The sequence below is a fragment of the Amblyomma mixtum genome, chromosome 8 (assembly GCF_055824585.1).
Source record: "Amblyomma mixtum isolate Tamu chromosome 8, ASM5582458v1, whole genome shotgun sequence".
Taxonomy (NCBI): Eukaryota; Metazoa; Arthropoda; class Arachnida; order Ixodida; family Ixodidae; genus Amblyomma; species Amblyomma mixtum.
This window is the reverse complement of record NC_143019.1, coordinates 5,565,166-5,581,780: the sequence shown is the minus strand read 5'-3', so window position 1 is coordinate 5,581,780 and position 16,615 is coordinate 5,565,166. Positions and strand designations below refer to the sequence as shown.

Genomic DNA, 16,615 nt, shown 5'->3' with positions numbered 1-16,615 from the left:
TCATCCTTTTGTCGATGTAACCATTGAGGCTATATCCACGATTTTGCCTTTACATTTACCATTTGAAAGCAATATAGTCACTCTAATTTGTCAATTGACTAATCTTGCCTGATCCTCAGGGTAAAAGCCAAAAAATGCTTAAGGTTGTTTTTATTTCCTAACACATCAGACATAGTATGGCTGCCTCAAGAGATGTACACATCACAATTCCTCAAGGCAAAGCTTTGACCAGCAGGCAACGGCACATAAACCAATGTAGGCAGTCTTAAGAAGGCAGGTCTCGAAGTGAAAGGCGTTAGAAGTATCTCTTTCAAATGGACAATTCTGGCAGATCAATGCATTATTCTGGAGGAAAGCACTTGTGACCATCGCAAGGTGTACAACGCATGTACTGATAAATTTACGCATTACTTGCTTCAAGTCTAAGCGAGCAGCATAAATGACCAATAATATTTTGAATTACATAAATAACTATACCAGGTATTTTATGCAATGCACTGTTACTACCACAGCTTTGCAGATATTTTGCGGTGCTTCAGAGCACTGCAAAATACCTAATGCTAGCATAGCTTGAACGTCTTTTGAATTAAAACCATATCTCAGACATTTCCTAGAGATCAATAAACGAGAGTACTAGATCTTAAATTCTGAAATTCGGTGCCTTTGGTTCTGCAAAGAGAATAAAAGGCACCGGGTTTGAGAATAGCAGTAGCATGAATAAAAAATGTTCAAAAATGTTAGGGATTGGAAAATCCATGAAGCATACGAACTAAAATGTGAATTGCTGGGCGAGTTGGTTATTCATTTTCTTGCACAAAACCAGCGAAAACCGAGACACATGACCAGAAGAAGTCGCACACACTTTTGCCGGGCATACAAATGTTTTTTTTTACTCATCCACGTACTAGAAGCGCATTTTCTCGAAGAAGCGCATGTGCAAATGAAAAAATCAACATCGGTCATCTTTCAACGCCCGGTAAAAGCGCCACTCTTTCTCTATGCTAAGGACAGATGGCTCGCTTTTTGATTAAAAATGCTTCAAGCAGATCTCGCTCGTCCCAGAACTTACCCTTGCCAGTAATGCTCGTGCGGTGAAACATAGGCAAACATTTGTTACAGTCCTTCACATCATCACATGCAACTCCAGCTTGCTCCCTGTGCCGGAGGTATACTTTCCCACAGAACATTGAGATTGAATACACAATCCCCAGAGCACACTTTGTGAACTTCGTTTGGTGGCTGGTTTTGCAGGCTTGTTCTCTTTCACAGCCAGAGATGCGGACGCAAAGTCCAGACAGCTCACGAGGGGCTGAAAACACCATGCCGGCACCAAATTTTTCGGACACCCTTTTTTACCCCCATGGGAAATTTTACGAAAGTACGGGATGACCTCAATGATTTTTGTCCCATACTTCAATAAACTTCCCATTGGCTGAAAAGAGTGTCCGAAAATGCAACGTGGTGTTATCAGCCCCATGTAAGCTATCTGGTCTTTGTAAGCGCATCTCCTGTTGTGAAAGAGAAGAAGCCTGCAGACCAACCACGAAATGAAGTTCACAATGTGTGCAATCGGAGTTGTGTATTCGATCCCCATGTCGATTGGGAAAATATAACATCAGGCAGTTTGGGCAATGCCTAAATGAACGCCTCAGGGAGCATGGCAAAAAGTTTAAAGCAGACACAGATAGCAACCTTGCTCTGCGTGTGAAGGACTGTAGCAAATGCTCGCCTCTGTTTCACTGCACGAGAATTATTAGCAGGGGTAAGTCCAGGCACGAGCAAGAACTGCTAGAAGCACTTCTAATAAATTATTAAAATTGTTAAAGTATTCAATAAATTATTAAAAATACTGGAAGATATCTCTTACGACTGCACAGCTGCCATCGTACTTCATAAAGTCAGCAATAAAATTCTAATAAGGAAGAGTGTCAGGCAGGGAGATATAATCTTGCCAATGCTATTTGCCGCCTGTTTACAGGAAGTGTTCCGAGGCCTTGATTGGGAACAGGGGGGGTAACAGTTAACGGATAATACCTAAGTGATGACAATGCCTTGCTAGATGTCACAAAATTCGGCGCGCATTCGAAAATATTGGCGGTGGATTAGCTCTGGTTAAGCTGGATATACAAGCGAAAAGCTGCAGTTATGCTTTGTTTGACGTCATGGCTGTCGCAGTTCGCGCACAATGCACTGGGAGCACCGCGATAACGGTGTAGCCAAGCGCGCATGCGTAGTAACTGTGGTAAACACGCGGCTGCAACGAAACGTCAGACGGCGGCGAGGAGGCGAGCGCGCAGTAATAGCGGCGGTGAAGAGGTGATGCACATGCGCAGTAGCGCGCGGCTGCGCCGAAAGGTCAGGCTACAGAGGCTAGAAGGTTTTCCTAGTGTCGTGAACGGCCGCCCTTTCAAGGGGCCCCTGTGAAACCGGTTTGGATGCACAGCGTAGGTGGCGCTGCAGCTGCCAGGCGTGCGGCTTTTGGCGCGCTATGCAAGCCGCGCCGTTCGCCCAGCCTGTTGGCAAGTGCGCGCGGGCGATTTGTGACATTGAAGGTGATGCCACACATCACGCAATCACATGTGCATCCAAACGCATTCGAAAAAATGCGAGTAAACCTTGCATTTCAGCTGTTCAGTCAGGAGGTACTAAAGGGTATTTTCTTTTACCGGGACCATTTGCAAAGGGACAACGTCAGAAACATCGAGCCGACAGAACGGTTTGTAAAACTAATGGAAAGACTAATTTTTATAATGTCATCTAGAATCCCATCAAAAGGCCTTCGTGCTGATTCAAGAAGTGCACAGTTTTTGAATGAGTTCATTGTTTTTCTCAAGGAATGGGAGGAACATGCTGCACAGTATGGTGGCGGCTTTTTAAGTGCAGGAACTGCCCTTGGGCTGCGTGTAACGCTGCAAAGCACACTGTCGCTTGTAAAATACCTGACCACGTCGCTGCACTTGTTGACTGCAAACCTAAGCCAAGACAGGATGGAGAAAGTATTTGGGATTGTGCGCCAGTTCTTCGGTGGCAATGATCATCCAACTGTGGGGCAGTTTTTGATAATTATCAACAATCTTTCTTTCTACAGCCTCGCAATGCCTCCAAAAGGAGCAAACGTACCTGCAGAAGTCGTGACTGCCCTCTTGCAACCATCTGATGTTCCCAAAGGAAAAAATGAACGAATAACTGAACTTGTCGATAATTTACTGGATGGCGGAAACTTGGCTTTTGCTGCAGAGCTGCTCGAGGAGCACAGCAGCCTGAGCGATCATCAGGGCTGTGTAGACGAAAAAAGTGACAGCAGACTAATTTTTTATGTAGCTGGGTATGTTGTAATAAAAATCCTTAAAAGATTTCCTTGCCCCGAATGTGCAACTTGTTTCAGCACTTCGCCTTTGCAAGCCGAGTCAAACAACAATGCCTCACTTACTCGAAATTTTGACTATGGATGCTTAGTTTATCCAACAAGGCCAATTGATCAGCTCATAGCTAAGCTTGAGGACGCATTTACGGTGTTTTTCAGCCGCAATGAGCTACACGCAGATAGCATGGTCAGCTTTCTGCATTTTCTTCAGGGACGTGAGCTTCAAGGTGTGGGCTGCGCGGAGCATTGACGTCGAATTACGACAGAAGTGGTCAAGTTTTACGCCTTGACTAGGATGCATTTCCTTGTAAAGTCGGTAAACAAAGAGCGCGGCGAGAAAAGAAAAAGTTGCTGAAAATGAGGCGCTGTCAGTAGCGTCGCACAGGGCACTTCGCACAAAAAAAGGCATTAGTACATTGTTGTCATGGAATCGTGTGTAATAAAGACGTTCCACCCTGCAATTTGTGTCGCTTCCTTTTCACATTTCGGTATCAGGTACAAAATGCGTTTTTACGCTTCTTCACGGCGCAGTAGGTGAGGCCCGACGTGACGCTTGCATTTGCTGCCGCGGCACACTGTCGGTGTTACAGCTAGTCCGTGTCGAATCTAAATGTGAAGAGAACCTATGCCAGTGTTTGCACCGTCTTTAACACTTTAATGCCTTGTCAAAGCAGTGATAGCAACCCACACACGATCAACCGACTGAACAAGCGAGCACTACCCATAGGGGCTTCTTGCGCCCGCCCGCACGCCAGCGGGCGGCAGCGCCATCTGCCTTGAGCATAGCAAGTTATTTCAGCTGCGCCGGCCCGGTCGCGACACTAGGAAAACCTTCTAGCCTCTGTAGTCAGGCGGCGGAGTCGGCGCGGCTGCGGCCACCTGCGCCGCGCGTGACGTCGCTCGGTTTCGCGCATGCGCAGCTGTGGCAAATCTTGGCTCCGACGGCTCACGCGAAGCGCGGCTGTGGTGCGCGTAGTGAAGCTTCTCGCTTGAAAAACCCAGCGGCGCGCGGAAGCACTCTCGCCAGCGCGGGCCATTGCAACATGGAAGAAGGAAACCCCGCAGAGCGCCTAACCGTTGTGTGTTGCTGCCCTTTCCACCATCACTCGCCGGCGCGGCGCCAAGGAAATTACGTCAGCGCACGTCGTCGATTGTTCCATAATGTTGGAGTAGCTTCTACTCAATAGGACTGTTCGATTCAGAATTGCTTCTCTGCACCAATTCTTAAAAAAGTTCCGTTAGCGCCGGCGTGGTGCAATTCCAGGTTTTGGTGCTGGTGCAGCGCGTCAGCAACGCCACAAATCACTGGTGCGGAGGTCTTCAATCGAGCGCGTGCAAGCACTGGCCTTGTCATTTGCTATCCGGTTCTCGTGCAGGCGTGATCACGGTCCGTCGTGTTGTTGTGTTGTGTTGCGGTGCGTCGCGTCTCTTTTTCGTGCCTCGTGGAGTCATGGGCAACGACATCGCCGAATCCATTTTTATGGAATTTTTGGAGGCGTCCTACAGCGAAGATGAGGAAGCCGACGCGGTGCTTTCTTTTGCAGCAACACAAGTTAGTTCGGACGGACCGCAACAGAACCCAACTACTACGAAAGCGTAGTAGCTAGGTATTTCATCTTCGAATTCAAGAGGCGTCGCAGAATGACGCCGGATCCGTCGACCACGGGAAAACTTCCTTTAGTTGGCCATTGATGTTAACAAACATTTCATCGGCTGCGCGCGTCGTCTGCTTACGCCATCAAGCACGTGCACCACTATCCTACACCTCCGTCTCTGAGGGTGCCGCGGTTCTTTGCGCCGAAGCGGCACCACGACTGCACCAAAATCAATAAGAACTCTAGTTCGGGCTAGTTGGTTCATGATTCAACAGGAAAATGGCGCAAAAGACGTGGACAAAAGAGACAAACACGACAGGACCAGCGCCAACTTACAACTGAATTTTATTTCGCACCAAACCCGCCTTTATGTAGGCCAACACGCCCTAACATCCGTGTAATCACGCACAGGCAGTAGAAAAGATCACTGTAAGATATCTAGCACATGAAGCGCAATAGCAACCACGTAACATACTATTGTCACGTTGTAGTGACGGCAGTCCAGTGGTCAGGAAGACATCAGCCAGTCTTGGAAATGAAGCTCTTTATTTGGGCTGACTTGCGCCCGCAAAATAACTGAATCACTCGGCGGCTGCGTAAGCAACAAACATGCTCTTCGGTCGTCGAACTACGAATGTCCGCCGCTCGCGGCATCGCTCAGTTTAAAGCCGGCAAGGAACTTTCCAGATAACAGGTCAAGATCATCTACGGTAATCTGGAAAAACCTAGATGCAGCCTTTCATGGCTGCGAACAATCGGGATTAGTCTGGTCGCTTCTCGCGCCACGAACAAAAGTGATAACAACCCTTTCCTGTTGCCTTGAGCGTGAACGAACAAACACTGCAATGATACGTGGCATTACCCCCCTTCCAAAGAAGCATCGTCTCGATGCTTTAAATTAAACACGGAGAATGCTTCGAGAACTTAGAGTCCTTTAGCGTACCTAATAAGGTGTAAGGGCAGCGGTAAAAGCCTCAAGTCTGGCCGTGTCGTCGTAGTAGTCGTCGTCGTCGTAGTAGTCAAGTCTGGCCGTGTCGTCGTCGCTGTAGTCGTCGTAGTAGTCGTCGTCTTCGTAGGGGTCGTCGTCTTTGTAGGAGCCGTCGTCTTCGTAGGGGCCGTCGTCTTCGTAGGGGTCGTCGTCGTCGTAGGGGTCGTCGTCTTCGTAGGGGTCGTCGTCTTCGTAGGGGTCGTCGTCGTCGTAGGGGTCGTCGTCTTCGTAGGGGTCGTCGTCTTCGTAGGGGCCGTCGTCTTCGTAGGGGTCGTCGTCGTCGTAGGGAGCATGGTCTTGTTTTTTCGTCGATGGAGGATCTCAGTTCTTGCGCTCAGAAGCAACCTCACCTCCAGAGGCTGCTTTATTCAGTTTAACCTTCGGGGGCCGGGGGAGCGTCCGTGCACTGCGTAGCCTCGGCTAGGAGATACATAGCGCGGTGACGATGGCGACGGAGAACGAGATGGGCGGCTCGGCGATGAGTATTCTTCCCGACGCAAGAACTCTTCGATTGCGGCTGGTCGCAGGCCAGGTCGGGGTCGTGGGGCGTCGTAAGAAAATCCTCGGATGCCCATTCTCCTGTATGGGCAGTACCGGAGAATGTCACCGGCTTCTCCGCAGTGGAAGCATAGTTGGTGGCGCTGGTCGGGTGTTCTCCACTCGTCGCATTTCCTAGGCCGTGTGCGACGCTCGTAGGACGGGCGAGTTGGGGCGAGAGGGCGGCGCTCCAGCGCAGCTGGCTAATGGCGATAGGGGCTCAGGTGCCGTCGTCGAGGTGCAGGACGGCGCACTACTGCGGTGTAAGTCATGGCTGGAGGCTCCAAGAGGCTGCGTGGTAGACTGGAGTCAAATCCTCCGGTGAATGACTCGAAGGGCTGGCGTCGCGAATTGCTGGGGGTGTCCGGTACATGGAAGGCTACCCCGCACCTCCACCAGATGTCACGTTGTAGTGACGGCAGTCCAGTGGTCAGGAAGACATCAGCCAGTCTTGGAAATGAAGCTCTTTATTTGGGCTGACTTGCGCCCGCAAAATAACTGAATCACTCGGCGGCTGCGTAAGCAACAAACATGCTCGTCGGTCGTCGAACTACGAATGTCCGCCGCTCGCGGCATCGCTCAGTTTAAAGCCGGCAAGGAACTTTCCAGATAACAGGTCAAGATCATCTACGGTAATCTGGAAAAACCTAGATGCAGCCTTTCATGGCTGCGAACAATCGGGATTAGTCTGGTCGCTTCTCGCGCCACGAACAAAAGTGATAACAACCCTTTCCTGCTGCCTTGAGCGTGAACGAACAAACACTGCAATGATACGTGGCACTATCATGGCTAAAAAAAACCAACAAAAAAACCCAACAAAAGTATAGCAAACAACACTAAAACGGTCATGGCCAAGCAACTCTTCAACACCAAAAACGATACACACTCATGAGTGATACCAGATGACCAACAAGAAACGTGGAAAAAAGGTGAAGAATGAAGCGTTAAGACCAAAGCAGTGTCAAAGGTAAAAAAAGGTTGAAATGGATGGAGAGTGCAAACCTTAAAAATTGGAAACCAAAAACCAGCAGCCACATGAATGATAACCGATGACCAACCAGAAAAAAGATGGACGCGAAGCTGAGACCAAAGTCGGCGTCAAAGGTATAAAAACGAGAAAAAAATTGGAAACGAACAACCAGCAGCCATATGAATGATAACCGATGACCAACAAGAAACATGAAAAAGGATGAATGCGGAGCTCAGACCAAGGTCAGCGTCAAAGGTGTAAAAAACGAGAACAAAAACCGCGCAAAAACCGCACATCGTCAAAAAAATCGTCAAAAATTGCAACCAATGCCAAAGGAAAGAGCGTGCACAACAAAACAAAACGAAGAGCCTACAGAAAACTTTCTAGAAAAGTGTACTCCTCGTTGCTAAGCGTAATGGATGGCTTGCTGAGGCATCTGCTTCCTTCTTTCCTGATGTAAAAGGCTTCGACCACCTCTCTCTCAAATCTGTCCTTCCCACTCCTCAAAAAAATAGTTTTCTCGAACTCCGGACGGCAACCCCTGCAGGCTTTGCAATGATCCACTAGAAAGCTTCCTTCGTTATTCCGCAGATTCCGGCAGTGCTCGCTGGCTCGCTCATTAAAACATCGACCAGTTTGACCAATGTAGCTGAGCCCGCAACTTAAGGGAATCTGGTAAAGGGAATCTGCTTAAGGGAACTTAAGGGAATCTGGTGCAGGACGCGGGTTGTTTACCAGATTCCCTTAAGTTCCCTTAAGCAGATTCCCTTTACCAGATTCCCTTAAGTTGCGGGCTCAGCTACATTGGCCAAACTGGTCGATGTTTTAATGAGCGAGCCAGCGAGCACTGCCGGAATCTGCGGAATAACGAAGGAAGCTTTCTAGTGGATCATTGCAAAGCCTGCAGGGGTCCGTCCGGAGTTCGAGAAAACTACTTTTTTGAGGAGTGGGAAGGACAGATTTGAGAGAGGTGGTCGAAGCCTTTTACATCAGGAAAGAAGGGAGCAGATGCGTCAGCAAGCCATCCATTACGCTTAGCAACGAGGAGTACACTTTTCTAGAAAGTTTTCTGAAGGCTCTTCGTTTTGTTTTGTTGTGCACGCTCTTTCCTTTGGCATTGGTTGCAATTTTTGACGATTTTTTTGACGATGTGCGGTTTTTGCGCGGTTTTTGTTCTCGTTTTTTACACCTTTGACGCTGACCTTGGTCTGAGCTCCGCATTCATCCTTTTTCATGTTTCTTGTTGGTCATCGGTTATCATTCATATGGCTGCTGGTTGTTCGTTTCCAATTTTTTTCTCGTTTTTATACCTTTGACGCCGACTTTGGTCTCAGCTTCGCGTCCATCTTTTTTCTGGTTGGTCATCGGTTATCATTCATGTGGCTGCTGGTTTTTGATTTCCAATTTTTAAGGTTTGCACTCTTCATCCATTTCAACCTTTTTTTTACCTTTGACACTGCTTTGGTCTTAACGCTTCATTCTTCACCTTTTTTCCACGTTTCTTGTTGGTCATCTGGTATCACTCATGAGTGTGTATCGTTTTTGGTGTTGAAGAGTTGCTTGGCCATGACCGTTTTAGTGTTGTTTGCTATACTTTTGTTGGGTTTTTTTGTTGGTTTTTTTTAGCCATGATCATGGGCGTCCGGAGGGGGGGGGCAAGGGGGGGCGGCTGCACCCCCCTGGAAAATCACTCACTCGAACCGTGAGTGATGGCCGCACGCCAGGGGCGGTGGTGCGCTCAGCCAAAAGGGTAAAAGCAGCCCCGCTTCCACGCTTTGGGTCACATCTGCGAAATGCCGCGTCCGGGAGCGCGTCGTTCCACCGTTTTCAAACCACGCCATCGTTAGCTCTACTGAAGGGCGACCTGCTGCAGAAATACAGCGGCACCGGCGAGCATGTGTTTCGAGCCATCTTGAGATGGGTGTCTAGAGAGATAGCGACACGGAGGCAGACAGTGCACGGGGCATCTTGTTTTCGCCTATCGTTACGCCGGTCACCGATGAATTCTTCAGGAGGGAAGGACAAATCAGCCGTGTCCACCCCCGCTTTGTCGGGCTGCTCAGGGGCAAGCGGGCGATGAGTTGGCGCCGCCGCCGCTCGCTCTCTCCTCCGATCCACGGGAGAGTGCAGTTCGGTAGAAGCGCCGCTTTCAGAATCTCCGGCAAAGGGGATTAGCTGCTTTTGTTCACGGCGACGCAGTCTCCAGAGGCGCCCCCACACCAGCGTTCTTTGCGTCTTCTGCGAAAACCAGCGCCTTTGGTCAACGCAGCCCGATGGCGCCTGCCTGGCTCGCCTGTCACCTCTGGCTGGGCCTCAAATCACAACAGCGCCCATGTACTGTGCGTGTCAGTGCATGGTAAAGAGACCCAGGTGGTCGACATTATCCGGAACTCTGTACTACTCCGTCCCTCATAGCCTGAGTCGTTTTGGGGCTCTGAACCCCATAAAAACACAAAAACAATTTTTCCGACCGGAGTGGCGAGTGTCCCTTCCCCTCGGAAGTTGCGCGGCGTTCCTTTCACCCCCAAAGTGCGCATTCGGGGATACTGCGGCAAGTGCGCGCCTCTGTGTTTGTGCTTCGGTGTTTTTAGTGCCCGGTTGTCAGCGAAGCTGAGAACAACCAAGACAGCGGACGAGAAAACGACGAGCGGCGAGCAGTGTGTGTGCGGTTGTTCGACTGTGCGGATGCGCGAGCAAGATGGAGCGAAGTGTATGAAGCTGCGAGCGTGCATTTATCATGTAAATAAGTTTTCGTTGTATATATAGTCATCTTTTGTTTTCAACGTACGCGTTCAACAGTTTTTCCAATCAATGTGTATGATGAGTGTGCACCGAGAGCGTGTAATGAAGCACAGAAGTGAATTCATCACACGTGTAATTACGCAATTCGCCCAGAAAAATCCGAGGCGCCTACAGTTGCTGTTCAAGGAAGACTGACTGAGTGACTGTAGTTGCGTGTTTGTGAACATGTTGTGCTGTGTGCTGGTCATCAATCCGGGTGAGTCGAGAACCCGTATGCAGCAAGACTGAGCACTCTTCTCCACGAAGTGATAGTATCTTTTTGCATTTTTTATTAATTTTAATTGTTTCTTCGTTGATAAACTCCAATGTACCTCTCCTAGCCGCGCTTTAATTTGCTGTTTGTAATTTCTCTTTCATGTGTGCATTTTGCTTAATTTTTATTTATATATAAATAAATAAATTTACTCCGCAAATAGTGCCTGTTTGCTACGAACATACCCCCCCCCCCCTCCGGCGCCAACAACCAACGGGGCCCCCCCCCTGCAAAAAATTCTGCGGACGCCCTTGGCCATGATAGTATGTTACGTGGTTGCTATTGCGCTTCATGTGCTAGCTATCTTACAGTGATCTTTTCTACTGCCTGTGCGTGATTACACGGATGTTAGGGCGTGTTGGCCTACATAAAGGCGGGTTTGGTGCGAAATAAAATTCAGTTGTAAGTTGGCGCTGGTCCTGTCGTGTTTGTCTCTTTTGTCCACGTCTTTTGCGCCATTTTCCTGTTCAACCAAAATCAATAGCGGACGATGGTGCAGGGGGCGCTGCGAATCGAGCGCTTTGGTGCAGCGCACCGTGAACCGGTTCCGGCGGTGCAGAGGTGCAGAGAACCACGGCTGAATCGAATGCAGCTAATGCTTACGGAGAGGGCGTAGCCTTGAGTGTGCTAAGTGATGCGCTCTCCCCTTCGCTCGCGCGCCGGCGGCGGCGCAACACAAGATCTGGAAGCTTCTGGAAGGCACTCTCCGCGCGTGACCAATGGAGACGCGCGCCCGGCGCGAGAGGGAGAAGGAAATTCTACAGCTGCTACTGTGTGTATGTGCGCGCCAGCCTTGGAGCGAAGAACGAACAGACGCAGAGTGCAGCTATAAGTGAGGGGCGTTGACCGCTGTCTGTCAGCGCTAGCCGCCGTTGAAGCTTCACGGAAGCGCGCCCGCTCGACTCTCGGGACAACACCACGCGCCCAGCCACAGAACAACGAGGCAGCGTGCGCCAACCTGCGGGACGACCCTGTCGTGAGCCTCTGGTCGTCGGACTGTCGCAGTGCCTGGTGAACAAAATGTGTTTCGTTTGTTTGCCTGTCTGTCTTGTGTCAGTGCACTTTAGCTGCAATATTGCCTTTGTATTGTAATCTCCCTCGAGTTTTACTTTGCATGAGTTGCATTGTATTGTAAATCACTCTGTATGCGCTCGTACGAGTGATTTTGAAATCCTTTGTATCGTCTCCTTGCTGTATAAACTTTGTTTTGTTTGTGAACCTTTAGCTCCAACCCATTTTCTGGCTTGCAACCGACGAAAGCTGGGCACCAAACGACCGTCCACCTTGTCTCTTGGTAGCTGGTCTCTGGCTGAGCTTGCCACTGAGAGTCGAGGGCATCTCCTTTGTGACCGAGACAGTAACCGGTGGCCGAGACCTTAATGGGGGCCGCAGCTGGCAAAGGACAGTGTTAATTGGACAGACATAGCAGAGACCTTTGCCCTGCAGTGGGAGTAGTTAGGCTGGTGGTGATGATTAATCATGCTTATGCAGCTTTCGCTACGTGAGTCGGTTCGGCAGAGTTGAATCGCTGCCTAACTTTTTTTCCCCGTAGGAAGTATACACTATCGGTCTACAGTTTGCCTCTCAGCCTGTTGTCAGTTAACATTAGACACTGAGAAGTGCTCTATTTAATTTTTTTTCTCAGTAAAGATATATTGTGTGCCACTTCCTAGTTATCTCAAAATTTCGTCCGGCAGCAAAGGAAGCGTTGACTTAAATAATCGATTTTAAATGTCCTGCCATTTAATTTAAAATTTCAGCGCTTACACAGAAAACCATTCCGTGAACACGAGTTTGAAGCGAATGTTATGAAAGTGAAATCAGCGTCTTTTTCATTTGACTGCGGTAATCTCTGGATAAACGCGGGCTTCAGTTTGTCATTAGAGTCCCTTCAGTAACTAGTCAACAGTCGGGCTAATCCAGCGCACTCCTTGAAATACATTTTCATTTAACCTCTTCTCTCGTTTTTCACTAGGAGATAACCATGGGGAGCGACGGAGACATTGCGGAGGACTTTCGCGCCCTGAGCAAACAGTATCCGGAGGCCAGTGTTCGCTCCGCGCTCGCCTACAGGCCTCACCCGGACGACGTGTTCGTCGTGAGCTTCTCCCCTCTGTGCGGAGCCGAGTTTCTGCAGCTGGTCGTCTACCATATACTGCACGAGAGGGCGCCACCTACCTCTGTCCTTGAACGCGCTGCTCACCTGCCGCTCTTGGAAATGCAGGTAGGCCCTTCCACAGAAACAAAAAAAAAACGTAAATGATCAAACGTTCCTTTTGGCGTAACAGGAGCTGTTTTTTTTTGTTGTCAGCGATAGACGTCATGAGGCGAGAGTGCTTGTGTTTTATTCGTCACATAATCAATCGGGCAAGAGGGACTGAAAGAGCAAAAAAATTCAGGGGGCACTTTGGCTCTCTGAAGTGCTGCAAGGCGAAAGCCTTTCCTGGCGCACTGTTTTGCATTGATTGTGAGACTGTTTGTGCTGTACTAGTGCTTTATTTGACTACACATTACAATTAAACACTTTGACTGCCGACTTTCTCTGCTTCTCTAGTCCATTCCATTATTCAAATATATCTCTAGCACGACTCTCTCTCTGCATCGATGTGTTCGGCTGTATCCATGGCTTTGTTCTCTCAGTAATGAGGTATGTAATGCGGTCACCCACGGACGCCTTACGCCCCCTGTCGGAGCGGACGACAACTATTTTATCAGTTGCCGTGTGCTCCAAAAGGGGGCGTCAGGCATCCGCGGGTGACCTCATTACTTCGAATCCGCGCACTCCGACGTCATAACCATTTCGACCAACCGAAAAGCGTGACCCCTCTGCTGACGACCTTCTGTTGAGAACGATGAGGCATTAAAGGCTTTCGCCTTACTACAGTAGCCCACTTTGAGCGGGTACGTAACGATGATTTCGAAGTTAACTCATCATTGTAGTTCTGTTTCTTCGCAAATATTTTATCGATGTTACACTGGTATAAGCGCTGGCCCCTGGGTCTCCCACAGCTTTGGGAGAATTGAATGCAATGCAATGTTGGACAATGGCAAGTTCCCAACAGTCTATCAAAACTCTCTTAAAAGCGGATGTCTCTCGTTGACAGAAGCTAGCGGTGCTTATAATTAGTACTGCAATTCGATTCATTTCAGTCACTTATGCTCTCACAAAGACCCAAGGCATTACAGAATTATACTTTTCGCAAGCCACGCATAAGAAAACCGAGATGTGCTATAGAGAGCTTCATTGCACATAATATGACTGGCTGGATTGCTGAAGTGTGTGGCGAACGCACCATATTTACTAAAGACTTCGTCCCTGAGGTTATTGGTGGCTACTGGCAATACGAATCTTGCATTCACGACATCTTGTGTATCACAGTCGAGTGAAAAATATGCCTGATTTGTATCTCTGCCTTTGACTCCTTCTACTTCTCTCTGATCCAATACGCGACGACATCACAGTACAGCGTATTAAGACTATTAGAACTGAATATTAGACGACAATAATAATGCTCACATTGCAGGTCTTTTGGGAAAAATTGTTATTCAAACTTTGCCCGACATCTCTATCCACCTTTCGAAATCTGTGCCAACTGATATACTCGTCAAATAAAAAAAACGACTACACGCCCTTGTAATCCCTTTTCAGATCGCGATTATGAAAATTAACTATTGCGAATGCAGGGTGCAGAAGCAGTGAACATCATGCCCCGACCTGGCAGCGTGCGAACCTATCTTCCTTTTTATCTTCTTCCCCAAGCCGACTGCGCAAAGTACATCTACATCACGAGGAACCCTTACGACTGCTGTGCACTTTTATTCGAGCAAGTCTTCAACGAAAAGAAAGAAGACTTGTCTCCTGAGGGCTTCCAGGCGTTCTTCGAGGATTTCGTCGAGGGCCGAGCCATCTGCGGCGACTACATCGCGGACCTCCTGCACTGGTACAAGCGGAGGTACGACGACAACGTCTTCTTTACCACGTACGAGGAACTGCTGGCAGACATAAAGACCTCAATGTTGAGAATCGCCGACTTTTTGGACGATGAAGGAGAGTGCGGCCAGAAGTTGAGGGGGAAACGCAGGCTACTGGAAAGGATCAGCTCCCAGGCATTGGACGAGAGTGTGTGGGAGAGCATGGAGCCAAGACGGATGATGCTGGAGGCAGCAGCCGTTGTGGACGAGGAGAAACCGGAATGGGCTAAACACGTTCGAAAGGCAGCGTCAGGTGGTATGCCAGAGGAAATAACAAAAGAGACGAACAAACCAGAGATTGGCCTTAAGATGTCGTGCTCGGAAGATATGCGGAAGAGATTGCGCGTTAGGATTGAGGAAGTTGCCGGACGTAGTTGTGACATCATGAGTTTGTGGGAACCCGACGAATAATTTATTGTGGCTGGCTCTAGGCAAGAAAAAAAAATTAAAAGTGGTCGGGAGTAAGCATCACTGCTATTGATTTAAGTTTCCTCGTCAGGAATAATGGCGAACAATGGAGCCATAACCAATGGATGGGTAGATAGCCACGATATGCAGGCCCGTTGTTCTTTAATAAGAATAAGCATCGAAATACACAAGGAACGGTAGTTCGTTACTAGCACTGCTTTTGTTATGAACCAGTCTTGATGTGGATTGAGATCTAATAAATTATCTCTCAACCGACACTGTGCGCAAGGTTTCTTTTCTATAGAATATGCCACCGTTGCCATAGTTACGGTGAGTACATCGGAAACAAAAAGTAAGGAATGCATGACATCAAAAATTCTACTTAGCTTTCTACATAAGAGTTAAGCGTTCTGAATGCTTCGCCATTGACGTGAGTTAACACCAACTGTAAAAGCTGAAGTGCTGGGGAGAGCGGCTTCAAGAGTGAGCTTGGGGGATTTGCGGTCCCTCAGTGAATGAAAACCAAGAATACTAGGCAATCGAAAGCTTTGTACGTTGATTATGCTTTCTGCCTTGATTCCGTCTTGCTTTTGAGGCCTGGTTATAGTCCATATTGTTACATTCGGCGGTGCATGCATAAGGAAGGAAGAAGAAGCTCTTTAGTTTAGGTGTGTTAGCGAGCATGACGTCGGCATCACTAATGCATGCGATTGGCTCGAAAGTCGAAAAGATGGCCTGCTTCTTCTGTTCTGGAGCAGAGTGGTGTTCTGAGCCAGTTGGTAAAGCATGTTTAAGGGAGGCGTAGCGCAAAAAAAGACAAGGACGAGAGAGACACAGGACCAGCCCTAACTTACAACTGAAAAATATGAAGCGAATGCCCGAGCTCGAGGAACCAAACGCGCATGCCCAGCAACAACTGATTAGATGAAGCGGAAAGAAAACTTGAAGCGGATGAGAAAAAGGAAAAGAAATACGAAGAAATACGAAAAGAAATACGCGGATCTCATAACTTGAAAAGGATAGCGGGAAAGTTTGGTGTTGACGTCGTCTTCACGGCTCCTCGCAAATTGTCGAGCCTTTGTGCACTTTCAAGTCGAAGCCAGAAGAAAGCGGCTTGCAGTGTTAATCATGTAACTAAGTTTGTCGAGTGCAAAGTAGGTGTTGTGTACGAGATCCCTTTAAGCTGTGCCGTGTTTATATAGGGCAAAGCGGTCGTTGCCTCAATGATCGCCTAAGAGAACATGCTAGGTCCCTCAGATCAGACAAAAGTAAGAATCTGCCTAAGCATTGCTCAAGTTGCGGTTGTCATCCGCTTTTCGGGAAAACTAAAGTTCTTGGTCGCTCTAAAGAACAGCTAGCAAGGGAGGTTCTTGAGGCTTCATTCATTCATAAGCTGGGAAGAGATAAGTGCATCAGTGAAACGTCGGTAGTTCTGCTTCGAAAGGAATCCATCTTTCTAAATTTTAAGTAGTCGCATTCGCGTTACCGCTCGAATGTTTGGCACGGGGCTGTCCAGCTCTCGTCATGGTGATTAGGTCGTGTTCAAGTCGTGCTAGGTCAGGTTTTCTTTTCGCTTCATCTAATCAGTTGTTGCTGGGCATGCGCGTCTGGTTCTCCGAGCTCGGGAATTCGCTTCATATTTTTCAGTTGTAAGTTAGCGCTGGTCCTAGCTGTGTCTTGTGTCTCTCTCGTCCCTGTCGTTTTTTCGCGCTACGCCACCCTTAAA

The 16,615-nt window shown here is 48.5% G+C and overlaps 1 protein-coding gene across 4 annotated transcripts in view; it reads left to right on the top strand.

Annotated features, from left to right (window-relative positions):
- LOC149331200 (sulfotransferase ssu-1-like) overlaps positions 1-15,167 on the top strand; it is a 51,838-nt gene extending 36,671 nt beyond the window's left edge. For 3 of the 4 annotated variants that reach the window (XM_089556384.1, XM_089556383.1, XM_089556385.1), the window contains 2 exons: positions 12,485-12,733; positions 14,194-15,167. In XM_089556384.1, coding sequence (XP_089412510.1) covers positions 12,485-12,733; positions 14,194-14,892 — 948 coding nt within the window. In that variant the 3' untranslated portion in view covers positions 14,893-15,167. Of the gene's footprint in view, positions 1-11,397; positions 11,521-12,484; positions 12,734-14,193 lie in introns of those variants that run through there. The other variant, XM_089556386.1, reaches the window with a different exon arrangement.
- The last annotated feature ends 1,448 nt before the right edge of the window (positions 15,168-16,615 follow it).